The 22,875-nt window shown below is 39.3% G+C and overlaps 1 protein-coding gene across 3 annotated transcripts in view; it reads right to left on the bottom strand.

Moving 5' to 3' along the window:
* The window catches only part of LOC137255223 (probable serine carboxypeptidase CPVL), a 34,167-nt gene that overhangs the window by 7,556 nt on the left and 3,736 nt on the right, over nt 1-22,875 (bottom strand). The window contains exons 2-10 of one of the 3 annotated variants that reach the window (XM_067792653.1): nt 20,639-20,811; nt 18,663-18,775; nt 15,863-15,977; nt 15,586-15,644; nt 13,997-14,076; nt 12,996-13,062; nt 5,846-5,968; nt 5,361-5,492; nt 1,456-1,545 (exon numbers count right to left, since the gene is read on the bottom strand). In XM_067792653.1, coding sequence (XP_067648754.1) covers nt 1,456-1,545; nt 5,361-5,492; nt 5,846-5,968; nt 12,996-13,062; nt 13,997-14,076; nt 15,586-15,644; nt 15,863-15,977; nt 18,663-18,775; nt 20,639-20,810 — 951 coding nt within the window. In that variant the 5' untranslated portion in view covers nt 20,811. Of the gene's footprint in view, nt 1-1,260; nt 1,360-1,455; nt 1,546-4,682; nt 4,773-5,360; nt 5,493-5,845; nt 5,969-12,995; nt 13,063-13,996; nt 14,077-15,585; nt 15,645-15,862; nt 15,978-18,662; nt 18,776-20,638; nt 20,812-22,875 lie in introns of all 3 variants that reach the window. The other 2 variants (XM_067792652.1, XM_067792654.1) reach the window with 2 other exon arrangements.

Genomic DNA, 22,875 nt, shown 5'->3' with positions numbered 1-22,875 from the left:
GATGTCTCAAAAGCAAAACCAGGATGAGTGAAGCAGATGATGGTTGGCGTCAGGCAGACGGATAGAGATAACAGCTAAGATATGATAATCCCATTGAAGAATTGAAGTAGGGAAGTACACGGTATGTCCTAACATATGTAACATATACAGTCCTGTTGATCATCAGATGGTCATGCCACCTATATATTTTGAGACATTTAATATGATGCTTTACTATGGGTATCAGGTATCATAATCTTTTACATATCTTAACATAAACTTCATTCTAGAAAGACATGTAAGATGTTACTCAATAGATGAAACATATTCAACATACACGAAACAGCACAAAATACATTTGAGATGACCCTTTGCAGTAGGTAGTGCATGCATTTCATGCAAGGTAAGTCATACCTGGCTGACCAACCTCATTGCCATCTATCATCTGAACTATTGTTTTCAGCAGCTGGTCATATTTTTTTGAAGTTTTGCCTGCTTTTACGAGTAAACATGGTTTTCTGGATATCCTCTTATGCATCCCACTGAATGCCCAGATAGCCCGAAGCGAGTTATTTCCTTTTTGCAGTTAAGTAAATTTTAGGGCCACAGAAGAACAGCCAAAAAACAGTTTTTGTTCTTTTTCTGACAGTACTTTAGTGCACTATATCAATGAAATTAGCTGGGTTTCATTATGCTTAAAGCAAAATAGAATATTTCAGTGCAGTGCATGCAACAAGTTGTGTTAATAATGCTTGAAACAAACATGGCAACATGGCACTGAGAGCGCAAGTGAAGCTGGCTCACTGAAGAAACTGACTGTATGTGACCAGGCCATAGGGTAAGTGATAGAATGTGTACTGGTAGACTAACCATACAAAGGATACACTTCAATCAATTGTACCAAGCACAGGGTTTCAGAGTAGCCTGGATTCTGAGCATCAATATTTCAATGACTAACACTATATGAAACACTAATTTGTGCGGAGATCATGCTAGCAGACACTGTCTTGTCTTTACATGAGAGGATGTGATCTTAGAAAATTCTATAATCTTTATCTCTGCAGATATATATTTTCACAGTTATACAACACAAACATATATATCAATATTTACAAAGAACTAGCAAATATTGAGAGAAAAAGTCAAAATGTATGCATCAGTAAAAGGAAATAATTCTTTTAAAAGACTTGCGTATCACCTATAACTTCACCCACTGCCCTTTCATCCCAGTCAACCTGATATCCTGTTATGTACAGTTTGTTTACCAGTAACACAATTTACCGTTGTAAGCAGGAAATTGTAGTAATTGGAAGTCCCTGTGACGTTTTGGAAGTATGGAGGCCCTGGTGTGAGATCCCCATTTAACAGCTCATCAAAGACCTGGAGTAATTGAATAGCAGTTATCAAAATCAGTTTCTTCTAGTGTCAGAAAGAAAGAGAATGTCTGTGGAAGAAAAACACTTGCAAAAATTCTACCTTGCTGAGAATAAAGTTGTAAAGATCATCCAAGCCTGTGACATTATAAAAGTAAGCATCTTGGCCGTTATTTAAGACTTTACCCATAATCTGTAAGAAACAGAATTGAGAAAACTTGTAGCTCTGGACTCTGGCTCAGCTTGCCAACAAGTACCAGTAAACTAAAGTACAACTAAAGCATAGAATATAAGATAAACTGTTATGACTAAGTGAAATATGCATCTTATCACCAATATCCTTAACACAGAGTGAAAAAGCTCGGTCTCTGTCAAAGAAACAATGTCAGTACTATATAAGGCAAGGCCTGGAGAGTCATAGTGTTCCATATTTGACAGTGTCTAGGTCATTGATTTGTGTAGTGGTGACGATTCGCTGACATAAGTGGAACTAACACAATGGAGCAGAATGACCACTGTCAAATCATGTTAATCCTGTTGGGATTGATAGTTAAATTAAAATGGGCAGAAACATATGAAGAGACATCACATTGATAATGCTTTAACCAACTATTTGTACCAACTAATACTTGAATACTTGACATATGACAGAATTATGGCGTCATACCTTGCTGATGACTGTGGCAGTGGGCTGTCTGACACTGCTGCTCAGGTACTGGTGACTTGATTCACTATTGGTTAATAGTGACTGACATTGAAAACTAAACTGTTTTAGTTATAGTCTTTTTGATTTAAGTCGTCTGTAACAGTAGCTCCCATAGTCACTGGCTAATCAGGGATTAATCAACATGTGTGAACCCAGAACTGTTAAAACTGGGATGACGGTAAGCTCACTGTAGAAGTTGGGACTACTGCCTACAACGGGCTTGACAGAAGGGTAAGAAGAATATCACTGTCAAACTTAGGAATGTCAAAATCAGGACTAAACCCCAGGAGGATCAGTAATACATCACTACATACTGCCTTAAATGGGGAGCTCCCAGTCTCCCAACATATGGGGAATGTAGAACAAAACACAAACAAAGTAGGTCCTGTTAATGCAAATGGGGTAGCAGGTTTTCCAGTGTTGGGCATCTTCCAAGCTGTGATATTTACCCTCAAAGTCTGTCACATAATCTGCTAACTTCAACACTCGAGCATCAAGAGGTCCATTGTCAAGGGCAATTAGATTTTCACGACGATGCTTATTCTGAACAAACTAGAATTCCATTACCCTTCAAAAGGAACCTCTCTAAATTGATGAATATTGTTCTGAAGTGCATGTATCATGTTATGATTCACAGTTATTGTGAATTGGATATGATTGGTGCACATGTGTGACACTGATAAGGAATTAAGTATTACAGTAACAGTGAGACACAGCTCATCAGGACAGTTTACCCAAAGTGATGGGTGAGTTGGAACATCAACAGGCAATGGTGTCACAGAATCAGTTGGTGTGAGAACATCAACAGGAACTGGTGTCACACAATCAGTTGGTGTGAGAACATCAACAGGCTCTGGTGTCACAGAATCAGTTGGTGTGAGAACATCAACAGGAACTTGTGTCACAGAATCAGTTGGTGTGAGAATATCAACAGTCAATGGTGTATCAGAATCAGTTGGTGTGAGAACATCAACAGGTAATGGTGTATCAGAATCAGTTGGTGTGAGAACATCAACAGGAATTGATGTCACACAATCAGTTGGTGTGAGAACATCAACAAGCACTGGTGTCACACAATCAGTTGGTGTGAGAACATCCACAGGCACTGGTGTGACACAATCAGTTGGTGGGGATACATCCACAGACACTGGTGTGACACAATCAGTTGGTGTGAGAACATCAACAGGAACTGCTGTATCAGAATCAGTTGGTGTGAGAACATCAAAAGGAACTGGTGTATCAGAATCAGTTGGTGTGAGAACATCAACAGGCAATGGTGTATCAGAATCAGTTGGTGTGAGTACATCAACAGGAACTGGTGTCACACAATCAGTTGGTGTGAGAACATCAACAGGCAATCGTGTATCAGAATCAGTTGGTGTGAGAACATTAACATGCACTGGTGTGACACAATCAGTTGGTGGTAGTACATCAACAGGCACTGATGTCACACAATCAGTTGGTGGGAGAACATCAACAGTCAATGGTGTCACAGAATCAGTTGGTGGGAGACATCAACAGGTACTGGTATTACAGAATTGTTGGTGGGGGTACATCAACAGGCACTGGTGTGACACAATCAGTTGGTGGGGATACATCCACAGGCACTGGTGTGACACAATCAGTTGGTGGGGATACATCCACAGACACTGGTGTGACACAATCAGTTGGTGTGAGTACATCAAGAGGAACTGGTATCACACAATCAGTTGGTGGGGATACATCCACAGGCACTGGTGTGACACAATTAGTTGGTGTGAGTACATCAACAGGCAGGAGAGATACAGCTGCACTGACTGCATCAAGTGGCAGTGGTGCCACATAATCAGTTGAAAGGAGTGTCACAGAATCAGTTGGTCTACTTGGGAAACAGAGATTAAATTGTATATATCCAAGGGAACAAGTTACACAAAATCAGTGACAATGAGTGCAAAGACAGGCACTGGTAAAAAAATCAACTGGCATTGGTGAAACACATCAGACGATGTGAGCATACTGCCAGTCACACTGATATAGTTCCATATCTATGTTGGAAACCTGGACGGATAAGAACACTGAAACGAAACAGCAACGTTTACAGGATATAAATTACCTTGTAGCAACAACATAGAAAAATTTGATCAACATGGTCAGCTGGAAGCAATATCAAGGCCTGCTGACCAGTCTACTGATTCAAACATTTGTTCGAGCTGTTTTCACTGTGTTGAGAATATTGGATATAAGAAACAAATTGAGCACAGTTGTAGCAGGATTTTAATAATTATTTCCATTTTCAATGTGTTTTTTGATATTACTATGTAATTTATTTGAGGACTGTCTTTTGAAAAACAAATCTGCCATGCCAACAATAAGATATTTAGATTTGTACTGAATAAACCCTCAAAACAAGAAACATCAATGACTGGGTCATAAGCACATATGGAATGTGATTCAGAAATGAATAAGGCTTCAAACATGTCCTAAAATCAATTATCACAATGGAGGTGTTTAAAGCTCAAACTGCAGCCTAGATCTAACACATTCATGCCTGTTTGACGCATCTCTCAGTTGTCATGGTTGCCAGTGAGCTGAGGAAGGATTAAGGCAGGAAAGCAGTATGCATGAAGGCAATCTCAGATATATACCTCAGTTCTGAGGAAGTTGTAATGATCAATTAAACCAGTGACATTTGCTGTAAAGGAAGATTTGCCTCCTAATATCAGAGCCCAAAATATCTGTTGAGAGAGAAAATTTACATCTATTTAAGTAGATGAAAGTGAATGTGACGTCATGATGGGATTACACCTTATCAAAACCATCTGCATACTGAAACGAAAAATTGTATCATGAACATCAATCATAACACATTGTAAAGAGCATATAACATATTTTCTTGGCTAACCTTTGATTGATGGTAGAGGAGGAACTCAGCCATGATGGAATGATGAACTATCAGCCTGGGCCCACAATGAAACTATCTAATCTGACCATCTGGGCTGCATACTGGATGCTCTTGCTGTATATTACCTATTTCATTTTTTTTCCCAATAGAGAACAGTTCCATCTAAACTCTCACCACTCATCACATGGTCATTAGTCATGGTACAGTACAAACAGTAGTCCTTCCTACTTTCTGCATTGTCTCTTGCTTAGGAACAGATACAATTTCAACATATTTCTGAGACATTTCACCAATGTTTATCACAAAATGCCTCTGACTGTAGAGCATCATACACATTAACAAACATCCAATGTATCCCAGAAAAGTGACGTTGCAATGTAGCTATGGCCAGGAGAAAGTACTGCTGCTGCCTTCCACCCACCTTGAAAGCATCCCCAAACCTTTGTTCCTGCATTGCCTTTACAGCCAGGTCTGACTGGGACTGGAAGTAGTCTCGCTCACTCTCGTCCAGAACACCGATGTTAAACATGAAGTCAGCATATTTGGGGAACATCTGTCAATGATATCAAACGTTGTTTAACATACATTTCCACTGTAAAAAGCAAATGGGTTTCAAAGTTTCCTAATACAAGTGAATACTTGAAGCGCAGTAAGCATTAACATGAATACTGAACAAGTAAATTTTACAGATGAATTACTTTATCAGTCATTACTTTCAACTTTTACTGATTTGATTCAACATTCCTGTGTTAATTCATTAATGTGTGTCAGATACCACCCAAAGAACTGATGAACAAGTGTTCTCCTCAGTAAGTGGAGGACAGTCAACGCTAAAAGGAATTCACCATTCCAGATTTAATTCTTGTTTTATGAAACAAATGCAAGAAAAGAGTAGCGTTTTTGTACCGTTATTGGATCACAGAGGCCATCTCCAATGGCCATCCCCTTAAAGTTGATCTTCACTTTAGCTGTTGGGTTCTCTGTGTGGATCTTGTAAGAGATGGCAGGGACGTACTTCCCTGCATACGACTGAAAAGCAGAGGACAGACATACAGAAAAATGCAAGAATGCCTTTCCATCTCTACTTTAGATAATGGTTTCATCATCCACTGATAACGTAATTTTATGAATAAAATTGATATTTCATACTTAGTGCTTAATTACTTTCTTTCCTCTTCCTGGTGAAGGTAGTGGAACACCTGGAATCCCTTGAAGTTTCCTTCTATAAGAAGTGGATGTAAACTTCACACTCACCCATGTATTACCTCCCTTGCCATGCACATGGTCAGCTGACTACCATGATACTTCACTCTCTCCTATAATCGCCCAACATGAGAATACTAGAATTCAGCGTGTCTGTGAGGGGCAGCTGGGAGGGTTTTCGCCATGAGTCAGGATAAGTATAAAATATCAATTTTATTCAGAAAATTACATATTTTTCCTTATCCTGGTTCATACTTAATTGCTTACAGAATCCGACGGAAACAGCGGTGGGTCAGGCCAGACTGGATTCTGCTGTCTGTTCCAAATTACGTCGAATAATTTCTCCCCTAACAGGAACTTGTAACGGTGATAATTTAGTCCAACAATAGTTAATGTCATGTTAGTTTCTGATGCAACTAAATGTCAAGATATAACAATCGAGACTAGTTGCTACCTTTTTTGATTTTGTTCATATTCAAACATCTGCATACTAAATACAAGGTCGTAATAACCTATGCTAGTCTGTTTAAGACGTGCGCATAGACTTTCCACCAAAATACTCCGCAGAGCATCTGGCTTCCAAAAATCTCGTGATAAAACGGGTGAGTGAACTCAACGCCTTCGGGGAAGTACTAGTTGCTGAGCAATGACAAGTGGTCCAAACTGATGAATGCCAGAGACGTCCTCCGTGGCTTTGTCTTGTAGGTAGTGGTTGGCAAACACTGTGTTTGACTTCCAAAAGAAAACCTCCATTATAGTTGGTAGAAAGCAATTCCCACATAGCGCTAGTGAAGAGGCCAAGGCTCTGACTTCATGTGGGTTGGAGGCTCGCGGAGGTTCCAATCCTGCTTCTATAAAGGCTCTCAATATAACAGCTCTGACCTATCTGAGATAGTGTTGCAGGATACTTCCGTAAGTGTCTCAGTAGATATAGGGATAAACAGGCGCTTGAAATGTTGCCTTGAAGACTTGGTACTTGCGATGCATATCTTCAATGCTCTGACTGGACATAATGATAAATCTTGAGTATCATGGAGTCTAGGGATTGAAGATAGTGCCAGTATGTGGCACTATCTGGTTGACCTGACAGTTGATTTTCCACAATAAAATCCCATCGTAAACCCAGATGAGCTGTCTGCAGATGACTAGCATCAAAGCTCGTGTGGTTGATGTCTAGAGCATGAATTTCTAACATTCATGCAGCTGTAGCCAAGGCTAGTAAAAACAGCGTCTTCTGACTTAGCAGTTCAAATGAGGTCCGATCAAGCGGCTCGTATGCATCACTTGTGAGATATTGGTGTATGGAGTGCAGTGTTTAGTACGTTGTCCATGCTGGAGCTCTAAATTGTTGATCCTCCAACTTGCAGGAGTGTAGCAAGGCAAGTAACTCGGGTTCTTTAGTCAGCTTGGTCCCCGTTGACAACTGAGCTGAGAAATGTCAAGTATGTAGATAATGTAGAGCCTTTCAGGCCTCTGGAATGTCATAGGTGACATAAATATTCTGCTATCTGCAGATGTGTTGCCTTCATCACTGTGAAGCCTTTCTTCTTGGCGTATGTCTCAAACCGCTTCCACTTGTCATCACAAAGGGAGCGAGTGGATTTCTGTAAGGCTAAAGTAACTGCTTTCGCTGCTCTCATCAAGTATCCTCTGTTTTAAACAGATTTTGATACGTTCCACATGTGAAGTCGGAACACAGATGGGTTGCTTCCAGATTCCTGCTGCAACGTCATTGTTTAGATGGGCACCCCATAATTGGAGCTGTGTCTACATAGAGATAGTTGTTGAATGCCGACTGTACAATATAGGTTCCTGTGCAGACATTTGACTGGTGAGTTCCCCACAGTGGGTGTGGCTTCAAGTTGTCTAGCATCGTAAACCGGTCAAGACGTGAAACCATGACACAGGAACGAACCACTGTCATAAAAGTAGTAGAAGGTATTTTTGTCTGGTTATATCCTAAGGTGACGTGAGCAGATCGAGTAGATATTATCACTGACATAGCGATAACGGAGAGAGTAGAACTTCTTCTAATCATCGGCTTGAACTTCGACCCACTGATCCTGGGACAGCGATGTATCTCATCGTAGTGATGAATCAAATCCAGAGGAGTTAGATTCTCAAGTCATTCCAGCTGAGTTAGTAGCCTGATAGTGAAGTCCAACTGTTGACTGAGTTGACTTCTCTCATGATGAGCTTGTATGCTGTGAAGATGCGTCATTCTTCGTCTTCAGTACATCAACGCTGTTCATTATGAACGTTTTGACATTCCAAGGAAGTCTATTTATAGCTGGCTGGCTGTAAGATCAGAAACTGCCATTTATTGCTGCAAGCCTCCTGATAGGCAACGTTGAGTTTGCTGTAGAAGATCTCTATGCCATCTGAATAATCAAATCACGCTGTCAACTGCTAATCTAGTGTGTAACCATACTGTTTGATGAACACATGTCTAGATGAGTAAAGCACGCAAAAAATCCTCTGCCGCTTGAAACTGATGTAGACAAATTGTCTTCCAGGTAGGTGTGTCAAAATTTTTCCACCAAAGATAATACCGTCATCTCTTGTGATTGGAGGTGTAGTTTGCAGTGGTATCTTGCAGTCATCTCGAAGAATCTTCATGATGTATTCATCGTTGAGAATTCCCCGCTTCTTCCAGTCGAGTTGAAGACATTCATCCATATATGGGAATGGCTGAGGGTGGAAAACTCCAGTCATTCCGACTCTGATCTTCAATGTTTACCTCCTGGACACTCCGGTATTAAACTTATCTCTCGGTCTCTGGACTCTGGAGAACTTGGACTTGTTTGTGTAACGCGGACTTGTCTGCTTGAGTTATAGCTAAAAACGGCACCACAGCAGAACGGCATCTAAGTCATGAAAATGGCATCATATTGGCAAAAAAGCCTATTGATTGATGGGCTAAACGACACCATATATAAAACATTGTTATGTTGACTTTATTGTTTTAATATTATATTACATGTTTTATTTCATTTTACATCAAGTTATCAAGCATTCTTTTGGGTTGTTTGGTGATCCTGAAAAGGACCGTTGAGAGCTAATGTTGGTTTAGCCTGCACCCATCTGCTTGAGGACCATTGTCAAGGCAAGGTGTCGATAGGCGTGATCATCATGACTTCTCTAAAGTCTTGGGCAATCATCCTTGTTACCTCTTCAATCTTGTCAAGGGAGTAGATTCAGTCCCACAGCAGTTGAGATGAGGTGTTCGGGCGTAAACTGCTGATCCATCTTCTGAGTGACGAAAGCTGCCAGGAATATTCATTCTCCCTCATTTGCAGGTCTGAACTTGAGATGCGAGTCTAAATCGAGCCCGTCCAAATGTCGTCTATCTTGTAAGATTGTTGCGGGGACTGCTGATGATCTTGTTGTTGTTGAAAGTTAGATGCCTACTTGAATGCTGTAGATAGTCCGGACCATTCATGATCCACGATGTGACTTCTGAGTCCGAAAATAGGGCTTCCTACGTGACAATTCACGATGGTGTCTAACTTTGTTCTTCTTAGAGTAAGATGAATTCACAGATAGCCGACGATCCCGAGTGTGTGAGTCTAAGTCCGAAGGGGAGGTTGAATGCATATGGCGTCTTCTATGAATAGGGGAGACTGAAGGAGACCTTCTCCGTTGATGAGTCCTTCCACGAGTGCACTCACGCGACATCACTCCCCTGAGTATAACTACTTGTGCGAGTGCACTCACTCGGCGTGGGTATATCCTTCACTGTGCAGCGGCCCGATGATCGGGACCTGGATCTTCTGGCGTGCATGCGTGTGTGCACATCCTCTTCACCCTCAGATATGAGTGCAGGTCTAGATGAATGCTCTCGCTGAGTCGCAGTCAACATTGTGGACGAGTGCAGTCGTCTTTCCTCTTCCAAACGTCGCTCCATAAGATTCATCATCTGCATTGTGAATTGTTGCATGAATGTGCCTGCGTCGAATGCATGCGGCGCATGCATTGATGACTGTGTTGAAGAGTTGTCTAAGATGCCCGAGGTTGCAGTCGACATGCGACTGATGTCTTCACTCCATATCATCAAAGGAGACTCGTAAAAAAATTGACGTTCTTCTAAGGAATGATTCCTTCATCAACTAGGGATGATTCTGCGATGATCTTACAGATGAAGACTTCGACTTTGATGACGTAGTTTTCTTGGCCTGTGACAGCCCTGCCTCAACAGATGGTCTCTTCTGAGTCTTGGGAGGAGACTCACCCAACCCTGGACACAACCTCGGAGATACAGCTGGCATCTCACTGGAATGAATCTCAGCATCAATAATAAAATGGTTACCCTACTTTATTTCACCAGATTCAGACATGGCTAATGTGAGCCAACATTGCTTATCTCTAGCACGGCTGTGAACAGACCATAAATATAATAAGAATTCTGCTTCAGACAAATTAATACAAAATTTATGAGTATGAGCAGAAGATAAGGTTTACACGCCGGGAAAAGTACATGCGGGTCAGCCACTGACAGTTGTAACCTGCACTGAAAACATGATTTCATCAACTGAGTCTCAGTTGATGAAATATGTGGTAGAAAAATCACAAATTTATATAATAATAATAAACATATACAAGCCAAAAACAGCATACAACACAAATTCAGTTAGAAAAACCAAGAGAATGAAAACCTCATCGCCATATACGGGACCCCAGGTGACTCCAGCCGCCTTCGTCTCACGATAGGGAGAGAGTGAAGTATCATGGCTGACCATGTGCATGGGAAGGGAGGTAATAGATGGGTGAGTTTAAATTTTACGTCCGCTTCTTTTAGAAGGGAACTTCAAGGGATTTAGGCAGATACACATAATTATCAAAGTCGAAAGAAAAACTACAAAGAAAAACTACAAATCTAAAAAACTGCTAATAGCAAAAGTCAGCAGCTGGTTTTTGTTTGTGCATAGTTTTATGAAAGAATTTCTTGTATGCTTTTGAAATATGGACCTGACAAACACAATTCTATAAACAGAGTCAAACTCAAACATGTTCCTGTAGGAAACAGGAAACAAATTCATTTTCTTAAAATTCTCATGGAAAAAATATCATAGCATTTGCGTCTAAATAACAAAAGGCACCACTTCAACACTTGATTAATATATCCAAACATTTGCAAGCAGCACACAGCACCACTTCTGTGTGATATACATGATTGGTGATGACTTGTTTGGTAACTGAAAATATGTTCTATCAGAAGATACCAGGAAGATTGGAGAATGAAACCCCAGAGATCTGGTTGAAGATCTCTACTGCTTCTTTGGGTAGAAGTGATCTTTTGGCATCTCCGGTGGAAGAATCTATTAATATTTGAAGATACTATTTGAACATAAAATGTTTCCTACCTTGGTAACCCAGTTACTTTTCCATTAGTATAAAAAAGAAGTGACATTCTGTAACATTTTTTAACATATCTATAGTCAGGCATCGTGTTCATTTCAAGCCTGTATTTGATTACTCTTACTAAAGGTTAACTAAAAGAGGAAAGCCACCACATCACCAAGAACAGCATAATTTGGGGTCTTGACTGCCAGTTGTAACAAGAGTCATCAGAAGATGACATATCCTCCCGGCCCCCACATGTTTGAAAGGACAAATAATTTGAGTGTTGCTCATTGTTTTTTAAGACTTAAGTTTGAATTGTTTAAATGAAGTTAATGAAAATTAGAAATGCCATATATCTGTAACCAGCAAAGTCACAATTTCAAGATTTGTCTCATATATCTGCCAAGACCTGTTGAAAGATATAAAATGGTTTTCGAGTTTGAGACTAAGTCTGAAACGTTTCCATGAAAACAGAGAAAATAATACATCACAAGATCCTGCACATAGCAAAAGACACCACTTCAGGTTCTGACTGATATATCTAAGTTTTGCAGAAAAATATTGAATGGTTTTTTTTGAGACTATGTCTGAAACATTTCCATGGAAGCCAAGAAAATAAGAAATCACAAAAACCTGTAAATACCAAAAGGCACCACTATAGGTTCAGACTGATATATCTACCAAGGTTTGCAGAAAAATATTGAACAGTTTTTGGGTTCTGCTCTGGAAACGAAGCCCACCCCACCATGAGACTAACACCAAAATGTTCCACGGAAAAACACAAAACATATAAATGCCAAAAAATCTGTAAATAGCAAAAGGCACAACCATAAGCTGAGTTTACTATATTCTGAGTTATGCTCCGGAAACAAAATGATTACGGACGAACAGACGGATAGACGAGACGTCGACTATTACATGCCGGGGGGGGGGGGGGGGATAAAAATCTCTTACAAGCCATTAGTGGAATTCTTTCTTGTTCATCATATTGCTTATATCTCCAAATGTTACATCCATATGTTAGGATTGGTAATGTTTTGGTACTGAAAATTGTGACACTCCCCACTCCCAACCACATAGTGGCAGGTCCCCATCTTTTGTAACAGTTAAGGGTGATGTCCCCCTTAATCCAGGATTCCTGGATGCAACGCTGCATTTTCAAAAGAAGATAAGATGAAAGAGGCATGTAAAGTATTGAACTTTAATTACTTGATGCTGAGTGGCACAGATACCTACAACTTGGCACTAACCTTACCTGTACATTAAAAACAGTTTATGAAGTTGCCTTTGAGATCCTATATCGTTCACACTGTTGAAGGGATATAATTCTTTAGAATTGACAGACTTAGAGGCATATACCTGAAGAAGAGATGTTCTTAGGTGAAAATCAAAGTTGTATATTGCTTGACCCCACAAATTTTCTTTTCTATAGATTCTTGCCTATCATATTTCACACAGCTTGACAATGTTGGTTTCAAAAGACTCAGCTTCTTGTGAAGCTGTATGCTACCTCTCCAGTGATGTAAAAGTCATTCTTCTGGTATTCTTTGAAGATCTGGTAGAACTGGGTTAAAAAGCTGCAATGAGACAAAATAGACATGATACACATGAGAAGTCTGATCAATGTACCCATCAAATCGTCTGCAGTCAAATCCACATACAAGAAGATAGCCATAACCTGCAATGAAACATCATTGATGTTCTCATAAGAACATTCTAAACAGACCATTTCTTGGCAAATATCATGTCTTTTTTATGATATTTATTCACCACAATAATTTCAACCTTGAATAATGAAACATAACAGATGTTTAACAGTTTCTGAAAGATGACTTAAAAAAGAAATTTGGCTTAGTTTAGCAACTGTTCAACATTTTCTTTGTTCAAAGTTTAGAGACATGGAAGTTCGTTCACAGTGTGGGCATTGTGCGATAATTCTAAGCAAATTAATATGTATGTTAAGCTTTGTTTCCCTTTGTTCATTGCCCTATAACAAGGAGGCACTTGTCACGTGGTAACCTTGCAACAGAAAAAGACAATTATATGAAACCATGCTCTCCATTAAAATGAGAGCTGTCCCTGACCAAATTCTTTTCAAAGCAGGGTCCAATCATAGAAGCTGTATACCAAGTTCAACGATAAACTTTCTCGAAATGTTTGGAGAAAATGAACCCAAATATGAATACTAAAATTCATCTGTAGTAGGAGTCAAATTCCAACAAAACACATGTGACTTCCTGTTCCAAGGAATGAAACCAAGTCTAATTAACTAAAGGTATGGGGTGTTATACTTGTGTGAAGAATGTGAATGTGTGTACTTTGTTAAATAAATGGAGCTCAAACAGTTCCTTATTTCTGTTCCAGAAATGTTTTGAGACACATGAGAACACAGACTGGTCAGTGTCTGCAGTGACAGCAGAAAGTCAGATGCTCAGCCTGGACCCAGTGCAACATAAGGGTTCACTCCTGTAGAGTTCATTTAACAAGAGCCAAGTGAGATACTGCTCTGACCTGTACAAATCTCTTCCCACATCTTCCTCATTAGTAGCATAGCCTGAATCTTCCCCTGTGAAGCTGAAACCAGTTCCTACCTGAAAACAAATAACAAGTAAGTCAATATTCACAGACAAAATATTCCAACATGCCGTACTTGCTCCTGTTGATCAATACACCTCTCCTTTTCAATGTAAAAATCACAATTATGGATGTTCTCACTCTGCGCAGATTATGTACTAGAGATTATCTGATAATTCAAAGGAATTAATGACCGAGAACTTGTACGAAGCTGATGACTGATGACACCATGTGACCAGCTGACACCTGCGTAGAGTGCTGTATGGGAGAAGACTTCACAAACAATCCATGTTTTAAGGAATGTCTTCGCAAGTACTTTACTTGAAGCAGTGCATACAAAATTCCTCAGACCCATAATTAAGGTACATCTCAGTTAGGATGTAAAACCATGTCATCTAATAAAACTGTGAACACACGTCCATGAACACCCATCACAGACTAATGACATTCACACTGAGCTACAGACGACCAGGAGAAGTTTTGTTCCAAATTTTCTGGCTGGATGCAGGAAACAGGAACTGCCTTTGAAAGCAGTCAAACAAATACTGTACATATACTGAAGGGTGTATCATCACTGTCTAAACATCCTGACCCCCTTCCCATTGTCACTGTGGTACACACACAGACTGGGTCAAGTGCAGCCAGTGGTTAAAGGCCAGGCTTTAAATGTATGGCAAAACAGAGATGGATACTAAGCCTTAGCTAAAAACAAAGATGCTGGGGTTCAAAATGTTTTAAAAGCCACTTGCCACAGGGTAGGTGACTTTAAGAAAGTTACTTGTCATGATTAATTTTCCATTTGCCTTGATTTTGTGACATAATCATGATGATGTAATTATGAAAGAATACATCAGCATGGTATTTGATGTTATTGTTTACTGCTACTGTTTATCAAAAAGTGATAAAAAGCAAAGAAGATAATCTACTTTATTATCATTGCGAAATTTCATAGCTACATTTTTAGCTGGTATGAAATGAAATCCAAGTTTATTTGCAGTTTGAAACCATATGTGGAAATTATCTAGTAGTCCAGAGATAAGAAAGATACCATCATTTGATTGCCCAAAGTGAAAACTGACTTGTCCTAGGCATCAGGCAATGGGATTTTGATCCCCTGAGATGCTCTCAAGACTTAATAAAAAATGTTTGATAGGCATTTAGAAATTGGTAGGGCAATGCAAGACACTTGTAACTGGATGCACAACTTCTTCAAATCATACAGACAAATTTATAGGTCTGAAACCTTTTCAAACACATATGCAAGAAATCCATCTACCTCTTTCACAGAACCTCTGCATGGTTGGTTTGCCAAGTTTAATCGGTTAGATAATTTAAAAAGCGCAAGTGACTTGTGATTGGTTCACTTAACTGCTCAGCGTAGACACCTGACTGGATAAAAAGCCAGCCAAGGGAGGTAATAAATTCATCAGAGTCGTAGGTGCATCCATGGTATAGTGGAGACTTTTCGGAACACATACCCTGGAGATATCAAGGATGGAAATGAGAATGTCTTCCCACATACTCACAGGGTTGTCAACATACAACATGGAGTACTTGCTGTTCCAGGTTATGTTTCGTCTTTGTACTGGAGATAGAAAGAGGAGAATTAAGATGCATATTTAGTAACTTTAAAACGGAAAATTACATAACAAAGATCCCAGAATCTAAGAAAGCCTCAAAGCATCGCCCAGTGCCACACAGTGCAAGCATAAGCTGCAGGTAAAGTATTTTATCACTGAATCTACCCTGAAACAGAGAACATGGAGGTGTTAGTGGTGAAATTACTGATTGGCTAGTACTTACAGTTTCCATTGGCATCCACCAAGATTGGTCCATGTTCTATAAACAGACCAAACAGAGATGAACCTCCAGGACCTCCTTGTAACCATAGCAACAGTGGAGCATTGGCAGGATCAATCTGTAGGGAAAGCAATGTTTTAACATTTGTTCAGTAAGTCAAAAGTAAGAAACAAACCTTCGGAGATCTCCTGCCTGAAATGGCAATATCTTTGCATATTTCCAGGACCATAAAACAATGTGCTGGTGAAGATACTAACTTGGTACAAAGTCAAAGCATGTGATTGATAACTGATACACTGCACTGATCCCTTGTTGATCCAAGTTTTGATATTCATCCCTATATGATCCAAAATCTATCCCAGCACCACTGATCAGATATGTATCCCTAACTAATTCAGGCAGAGAATTATACAGTAAGTACCAGACGAAAATCATAGCCTCAGCTAATCACCAACCAGTAAACAATATTCAGTAAGATTCTTGGAACATGAAAGGAAAATACAGGACCATGATTGTTTGTGATCCACCCTGGCTATGGATGAGTCATAAGTGTCCGTTTCAAAACTATCATTTACACATGTCGTAGTTTGAAAAAAGCTGTGATATCTATCATAACTCCCAACAGAGAACATTTGCATTCATATTATGAAAAATTAGCAATGTGTTGCTCTCTTTTGCCATTAGAATGGATATAATGTGTCAAAAGAGACTCCAGTAATTGTTCCTATTGAATTGGGAGAGATTTATGTTCTCACAAAGATATGTACAAAAATAATGTGTACCACTGGTACATTATTCAAAACGACATCGATAATGTCTTGGAATGAACAGCAGTTATTCAGCAATGAAGACTAACATGCTGTCAGTACTGATTACTATTAAAGTTAAACAATCAAAAGGCCCAAACTAATAATTAGCTTTGAATGAAAAACAAGAAAACGTTATTGTGGTAATAATTACAGTAATTGTATATGATCAATAAATTTCAAATTACTATTTACTATGAGAAGAAATAGACAATGTCAAATTGTAATGACAGTTCAAAACCACAATGAGTATGAAGAACTAGTTTCTATTTCTGTTAACATGGTTAAGAAATTGCACGTCTCAAGGATGAAACCACTGACGTCGCGGAATGTGGCACGCGCATGCATGTTGGATACATGTCACTAAACCCTGAGTTTAAAGCCTTATGTGACTACACAAGTTCGATAAACTTAGATTTTAAATTTTTGTATGCACAGTTTCTATATGTGCCTAGTAATTTATATGTTAGCACCGAGGTCTACGGGCTTGGTAGACAGTATTACTACAAAGAGGCATAGTACCCAACATTGAAAGTTAAATATTTGGTGAGTACTTCCTGTTAAATAATTCTCTTCTTTAAAACATGGATTCCTCCTTAGATTTATGACACATATTTATTCCATTACGAAGTAAAAGTTATTAAGAGGTTGGCATCAAAACCCTTCACACAAATGGAAGAAATGGTGATAAGTTGTTACACGTGCATTCCAGGAGAGAGAAACAGATCAAATGTATGCCACACAATACTGTCATTTTGGAAAGCTCAACCCCTGCCCTTGGAATTGTTCAAAATATGAAACAGCTATTGAAACAGATAGCATACTAAGGCTAATGTCATGAGGTCACATCATGAGGTCATTGGGATGGTCTGTGAGGAATGTCTCAACAAGTGGCTGCACATTTCCACTGCCACTGGAACACCATTTCTGCACAGGTGACATGCTACCAGAACAAAAATGATGTCCCAAATGATATCATTGATCGTCCACGTTCTGGACGTCCATGTGTAACAACACAAAGACAGGACAGATGGATAAGTGTGAACCATCTTCGCCCAAGGTTTCAAACTGTAGTGATGACTGCCCAGACCATCCCAGGACTTTGCTGTATTCATTCCAACACAATTCAACAATGTTTACGTCATCAAAGGATCAGACCATGATGACCCGCCATACGACCTGACACTTATCATCAACGAGCTTACCAAATGTGGTGCAGAAATCATGACCACAGACCCTTGTTCTGAGAAATGGCCCTGGGTTAACATTCCAACAGGACAATGCCCGTCCTCATATGGCAAGTGTTGTTATGGATTTCTTGCAACACCACAACGTTTACTTACTGCCTTGACCTGCAAATTTGCCTGATCTCTCCCCAAAAGAGCATGTTTGGGACAAGATGGATCTATACCGTCTTCCTCATCCACCAGGTAACGTCCTTGACCTTGCAACAGAACTTGAGAGAATCTGGTGTGACATCCCACAAAGCCTTCCTTGCATGTTTGATAGGCTCTGTGCATCGTTGATATACTGCTGTTCTCAATGCCGATGGTGGACATCGTTGTTTGACATCTGGTCCCGCATGTGGACTTGTGACATCATTGAGATTGACTTTTTAATTGAAATTCTCCTGACCTGTTATGGTCTCATGATGTACCTTTGACATTATTATCGTACTTATCAACTGGGATAATATTTTGATAATGAACAGTTGCTCTATTTTTTTTGCAGCCACTGCTAGATATGGTGGACAACACAAGAAAAACAGATTTAGAGTTACTTCCCTTCCATTAATTTGCAATCGTAAAACATCGGTAATTTCTGTGCATCATGCGTTATGCAACGTCATTTAAGATAACTACCACAAAGTACCGAGCAAGCTGCTATTGGCAGCGGAGTGTACTGCAATACTCCTCGATTGTACACCGGGCGCACTGAAAATAATAGTCAATCAGACAGTGACATTGATGTGTGAGGTAAGATAACAAATGATATACCTGAGCTGGGAAGAACCAGAAGAACATGTTGCTGTCAGTGGTTTTGTTGACAGTCAGGAAGCCGGAGTAGCCCTTGGTAATGATTGGAGACGTTGTCAGACTCATCTCCTTGGCTGGAAAATGGTGAAAATTGTTTCAAACGTAAAACCATTTGGAGCTATTTTGTGGTACGCTTCATAAGAATTCAAAATACATTGTTCTTTTTCATCATTATGTTGTAAAATCCAAACAAAAACAGGCTGTAAACAAAATTGAAGATATTGGTTGCTTTATGAGATATCAAGTTAACACAGGTTAGAAAAGTAGACATAGTGTTGTGGTCTTGAAAACAAGATCAAGGTCACCAAAATCAACTGGTGCCTGTGTAACTCCCCAATGTAGGTTGTCACTAAATTTGAAGACGTTGGGTACAACTTGATTAAAAACATTTTATGAAGGATGTAATATTTGTTAAATACAGTTATATCATAAATATCAGTCTTGCTTGCAGCCTGTTATATTAATGTGCGATGTGAAGATATGAATGTGTTTTATAAATAGTTAAAATCAAATAACGTGTGGTTATAAGCATAATTTTCATGTTTATTGCATCAAGATTACTATTATTTTAAGTTTGTTTTTATGATATGTTTACCAACAATAACTGAAATATTTTATGAGATTCAGGTGACACACAAGCATGTGTGCCTACACAACAGCCATCTTTCTTGGCCATGTGTTATACCTGTTGCTTGTAAATGTTTTCTGTGCACCACTTGAGATGCCATATCATTTTATAACTGTTTATTGTATATATTTCTATAAATATTACAGTACATATAATGTTGTGCTGTAGGGTACATGTATATTATGTAGGTTTGTTTTATAGAGTTGGTTACTTAGTGGTGTTATGTTATTTATAGATGGGACATGCTGTGAGGATCGACAACAAACCATCACCATATATTTGGCATGCATTTTATCCTTTTAATGTGTTTTTATTTCATATAATTAATGCCGCTAATATGTGTGAAAATGTATGTATTATCTGTCATTATTACAATTCTAATACTTTGAGACTGCAATTAATTGATATATTTTTGTGAACTGCATGTGAACTATGTCTACCTGGAATTTTTGCCGTTCAGGTAATTTGCACTATATCAAGTATATTGTGACTGTGTAATCTACTATATTAGTACATATGTGGTATGATTGTTTTATTGATTATATTTATCATCATGTTAGAGGGTGGAAACCAAAACCAATATATACAAACCAGAGCACAATAAATTGTGGTATGGGTCACAGCTCACACCTCAGCAGGCGTTGGTCATCACTGAATACAGAACCACCCCTTACCCTGCTACATTTGTGTACAGGTAAACTTGTGTGTGATTTTATGAATGGGTAAATTTGTTTAGGGGTGTTTGTGTACAGGTAACTTTGTTTGTAGTGTTTGTGTACAGGTAAATTTGTACTGGGGTATTGATACAGAGGGAAATTCTGACGATTTGAACAAATTAATGCTTTCTTTAACAATTCCTACTGCCCTTCAAATCATAGATTATTTCCTCGGGTTCTGATGCAGTATATCTTGAAAGATTAAGGCCATCCCAGTGACTTGGCAACGCCTACTATAAGTGAGCAGCCAAATGACCCCTGGTCGATACTGACACTCCACTGTGGTTGACCAACAATGAGGTTGAAGGGTTATCAAGCTCTTCACACAAAGATTAACTTTGTACCAGATCAAAGATGAGGTGTAACAATAAGCCCTGATTACTGTCACAGTATAGTCTATCAGATGTATTTCACATTTACCACGATATATGTGAGTAGATGTCACTTAAGTGAGCTATATGCTTTCCATGCGACTGCTCCCTATAACCTGAGCAACTCTCTCGGTAGGGAATCAGGAAATTTACATCATCTTACCATTCTGGCTAATACAGCTCTCTGGATAAGAGATCCAGATGTGTGTATTGCTGTCTTACCTTTCTGGATGTCACCCCTCTCAAGGTACGGTGTTAAGAAAAGGGGTTCTCCAGGATCAACACCATTTCGGAGCATTTCTGGGTATTTCTCAGGAAACATCTTCCTAAAGGCACCATATCCATGTGTAGTCGGGAGGAAGCACACAGTCAGGACAAACAGGCTGGCTAACATCCTAAAATGCAGAAGCAGAACTGAGTCATTCAAGAACCCACACACATTAAAATCAATCAAAACCAGTTCTTTTTTTGGAATGACATGTAGAACTCAGGTTACCCTGATTCTTCTCTTTACACATCAAAATTGCAAAGTAATCATGGGTATGAATTTGCATTTCGTTCACCTCTTCCATCCAAACCAATATCACGCAGTAGATTATTTGAAAACTGAGGGTTATACTTTCAAACTGCTCTGAGCCTGAGGATAAATGTTTCACTCTTAACAAAGGCCGCCCTCTAATTTTTGATGGAGACAACACAACATGTAAGTGTGGTGCAACTGACCATACCGTTGGAAGCAAGCAATGTGTTTTATGGAAAAATAATGATATAGACTACACACCTCAGAACAACCTTCCACTTGAGGTTCCAGAATGCCTAATCATACATGGATTTATCCAAAATATAGAAAATTTATATGATAGGGCCTGTGTTGGATGGGCCCTACGGTATACAAAACTCTTTAGAAATTTAGCAAAGAATTGCCCATGCAAGAATGATCAATGTATTTTCTGGCTACTATCAGGCGAATCATAACCTGCTCAAGGGTTTAATTTAAAAATTATGCCTCACATACTACCAAACTACGGCGGGCCAAAAGGGTTGGAAGTAGCAGCACCACCATGTAGTAAACATAGAAGAGCTGCCAAAGTTCCGGAGTCTACCTGTGCAGAAAATTTGCCGTATCCAAACACGAAGGGAAGAATAGACTGTTGCTGCTTCTTGAGTCATCAAGTGGAGAAACGTTTCCAGTCTATGGCTACAAGATATGAGAAACAATTCGAGACTTCGGTGGTATAAAACATTTACGGTTGGTGAATGAACCCTTTCTGTGCAGTCTCAGTGAAATCTGCCACTTGCCCTTATCGAAACGGAAAGACGATAGAGAAACTGAGTTGATGCTTCCAGATCTTTGGCGAGAATAGGTTCTGTGGAAAAATACAAGACACTCCCTCGATATTTTTTTCTACATGGACTAGATGCCAAGAAAAAACATACACTGTCGTAGTCCGAGGTGCATGCAGACGAAAAACATACATCGTTTGTAGTCCGAAATGCATGCAGATGAAAAATATACATTGTTCATAGCCCGAGATGCATGCAGACAAAAAATATACATCATTCGTAGCCCGGACGAAAAACACACATTGTTCGTAGTCCAAGATGCATGCAGACGAAAAATATGCATTGTTCGTAGTTCGAGGTACATACATTTTTAGTTCATGTAGGAAGAGGTCCCTGGAAGGCATTTCATTCTTCACATCGTCCTGTTTGTGTATGGGGTGCATGAACTGTAAATCATCTTGTTTGGTTGATGTGCAGTGCTTCCAGGACATCCACAGGATATTCCAAAGAGGAAAGGCAGTCATCGAAATATAAACAAAATTCTTGGTTGATTCTATCATCCGCCCAACCTTCTGTACATCAAATCTTTGACTATGAATGATGTATGTTTTTTTGTTTGCATGCATCTTGCACAACTACAAATGGTGTATGTTTTTCGTCTGCATACACCTCAGACAACGACGATGCATGTTTTTTTTCGCATGCATCTTGCACCTCGAACCACAAACAATGTATGTTTTTTGTTTGCATCCAGTAAATGTAGAAAAAAAATATCGAGGGAGTATTTTTCCACAGAACCTATTCTCGTCAAAGATCTGGAAGCATCAACTCAATTTCTCTATCGTCTTTCCCTTTCGATATGGGCGAGTGGCAGATTTCACTGAGACTGCACAGAAAGGGTTTTCTATGTTTACTACAAGGTGGTGCTGCTACTTCCAACCCTTTTGGCCCGCCGTAGTTTGGTAATTGGTGAGGCATAATTTTAAAATTAGTTTAGATTAGTAAATCTACACTGATAAACACTATCTTTCGACAAATCCGCTGTGGAAGATGTAATAAATCAACTAGCGTGTTACTGGTTAATCCCTTGAACAATGTTTGTGTTTGTACATCAGCTGATAATTCCACTTCCATGCACATATTTCATAACATGTAACACATTTACCAAGACCACA

Source organism: Haliotis asinina, chromosome 11 (assembly GCF_037392515.1).
Source record: "Haliotis asinina isolate JCU_RB_2024 chromosome 11, JCU_Hal_asi_v2, whole genome shotgun sequence".
Taxonomy (NCBI): domain Eukaryota; kingdom Metazoa; phylum Mollusca; class Gastropoda; order Lepetellida; family Haliotidae; genus Haliotis; species Haliotis asinina.
Note: the sequence above shows the minus strand (reverse complement) of the source record. Positions and strands in the feature narration are given on the sequence as shown.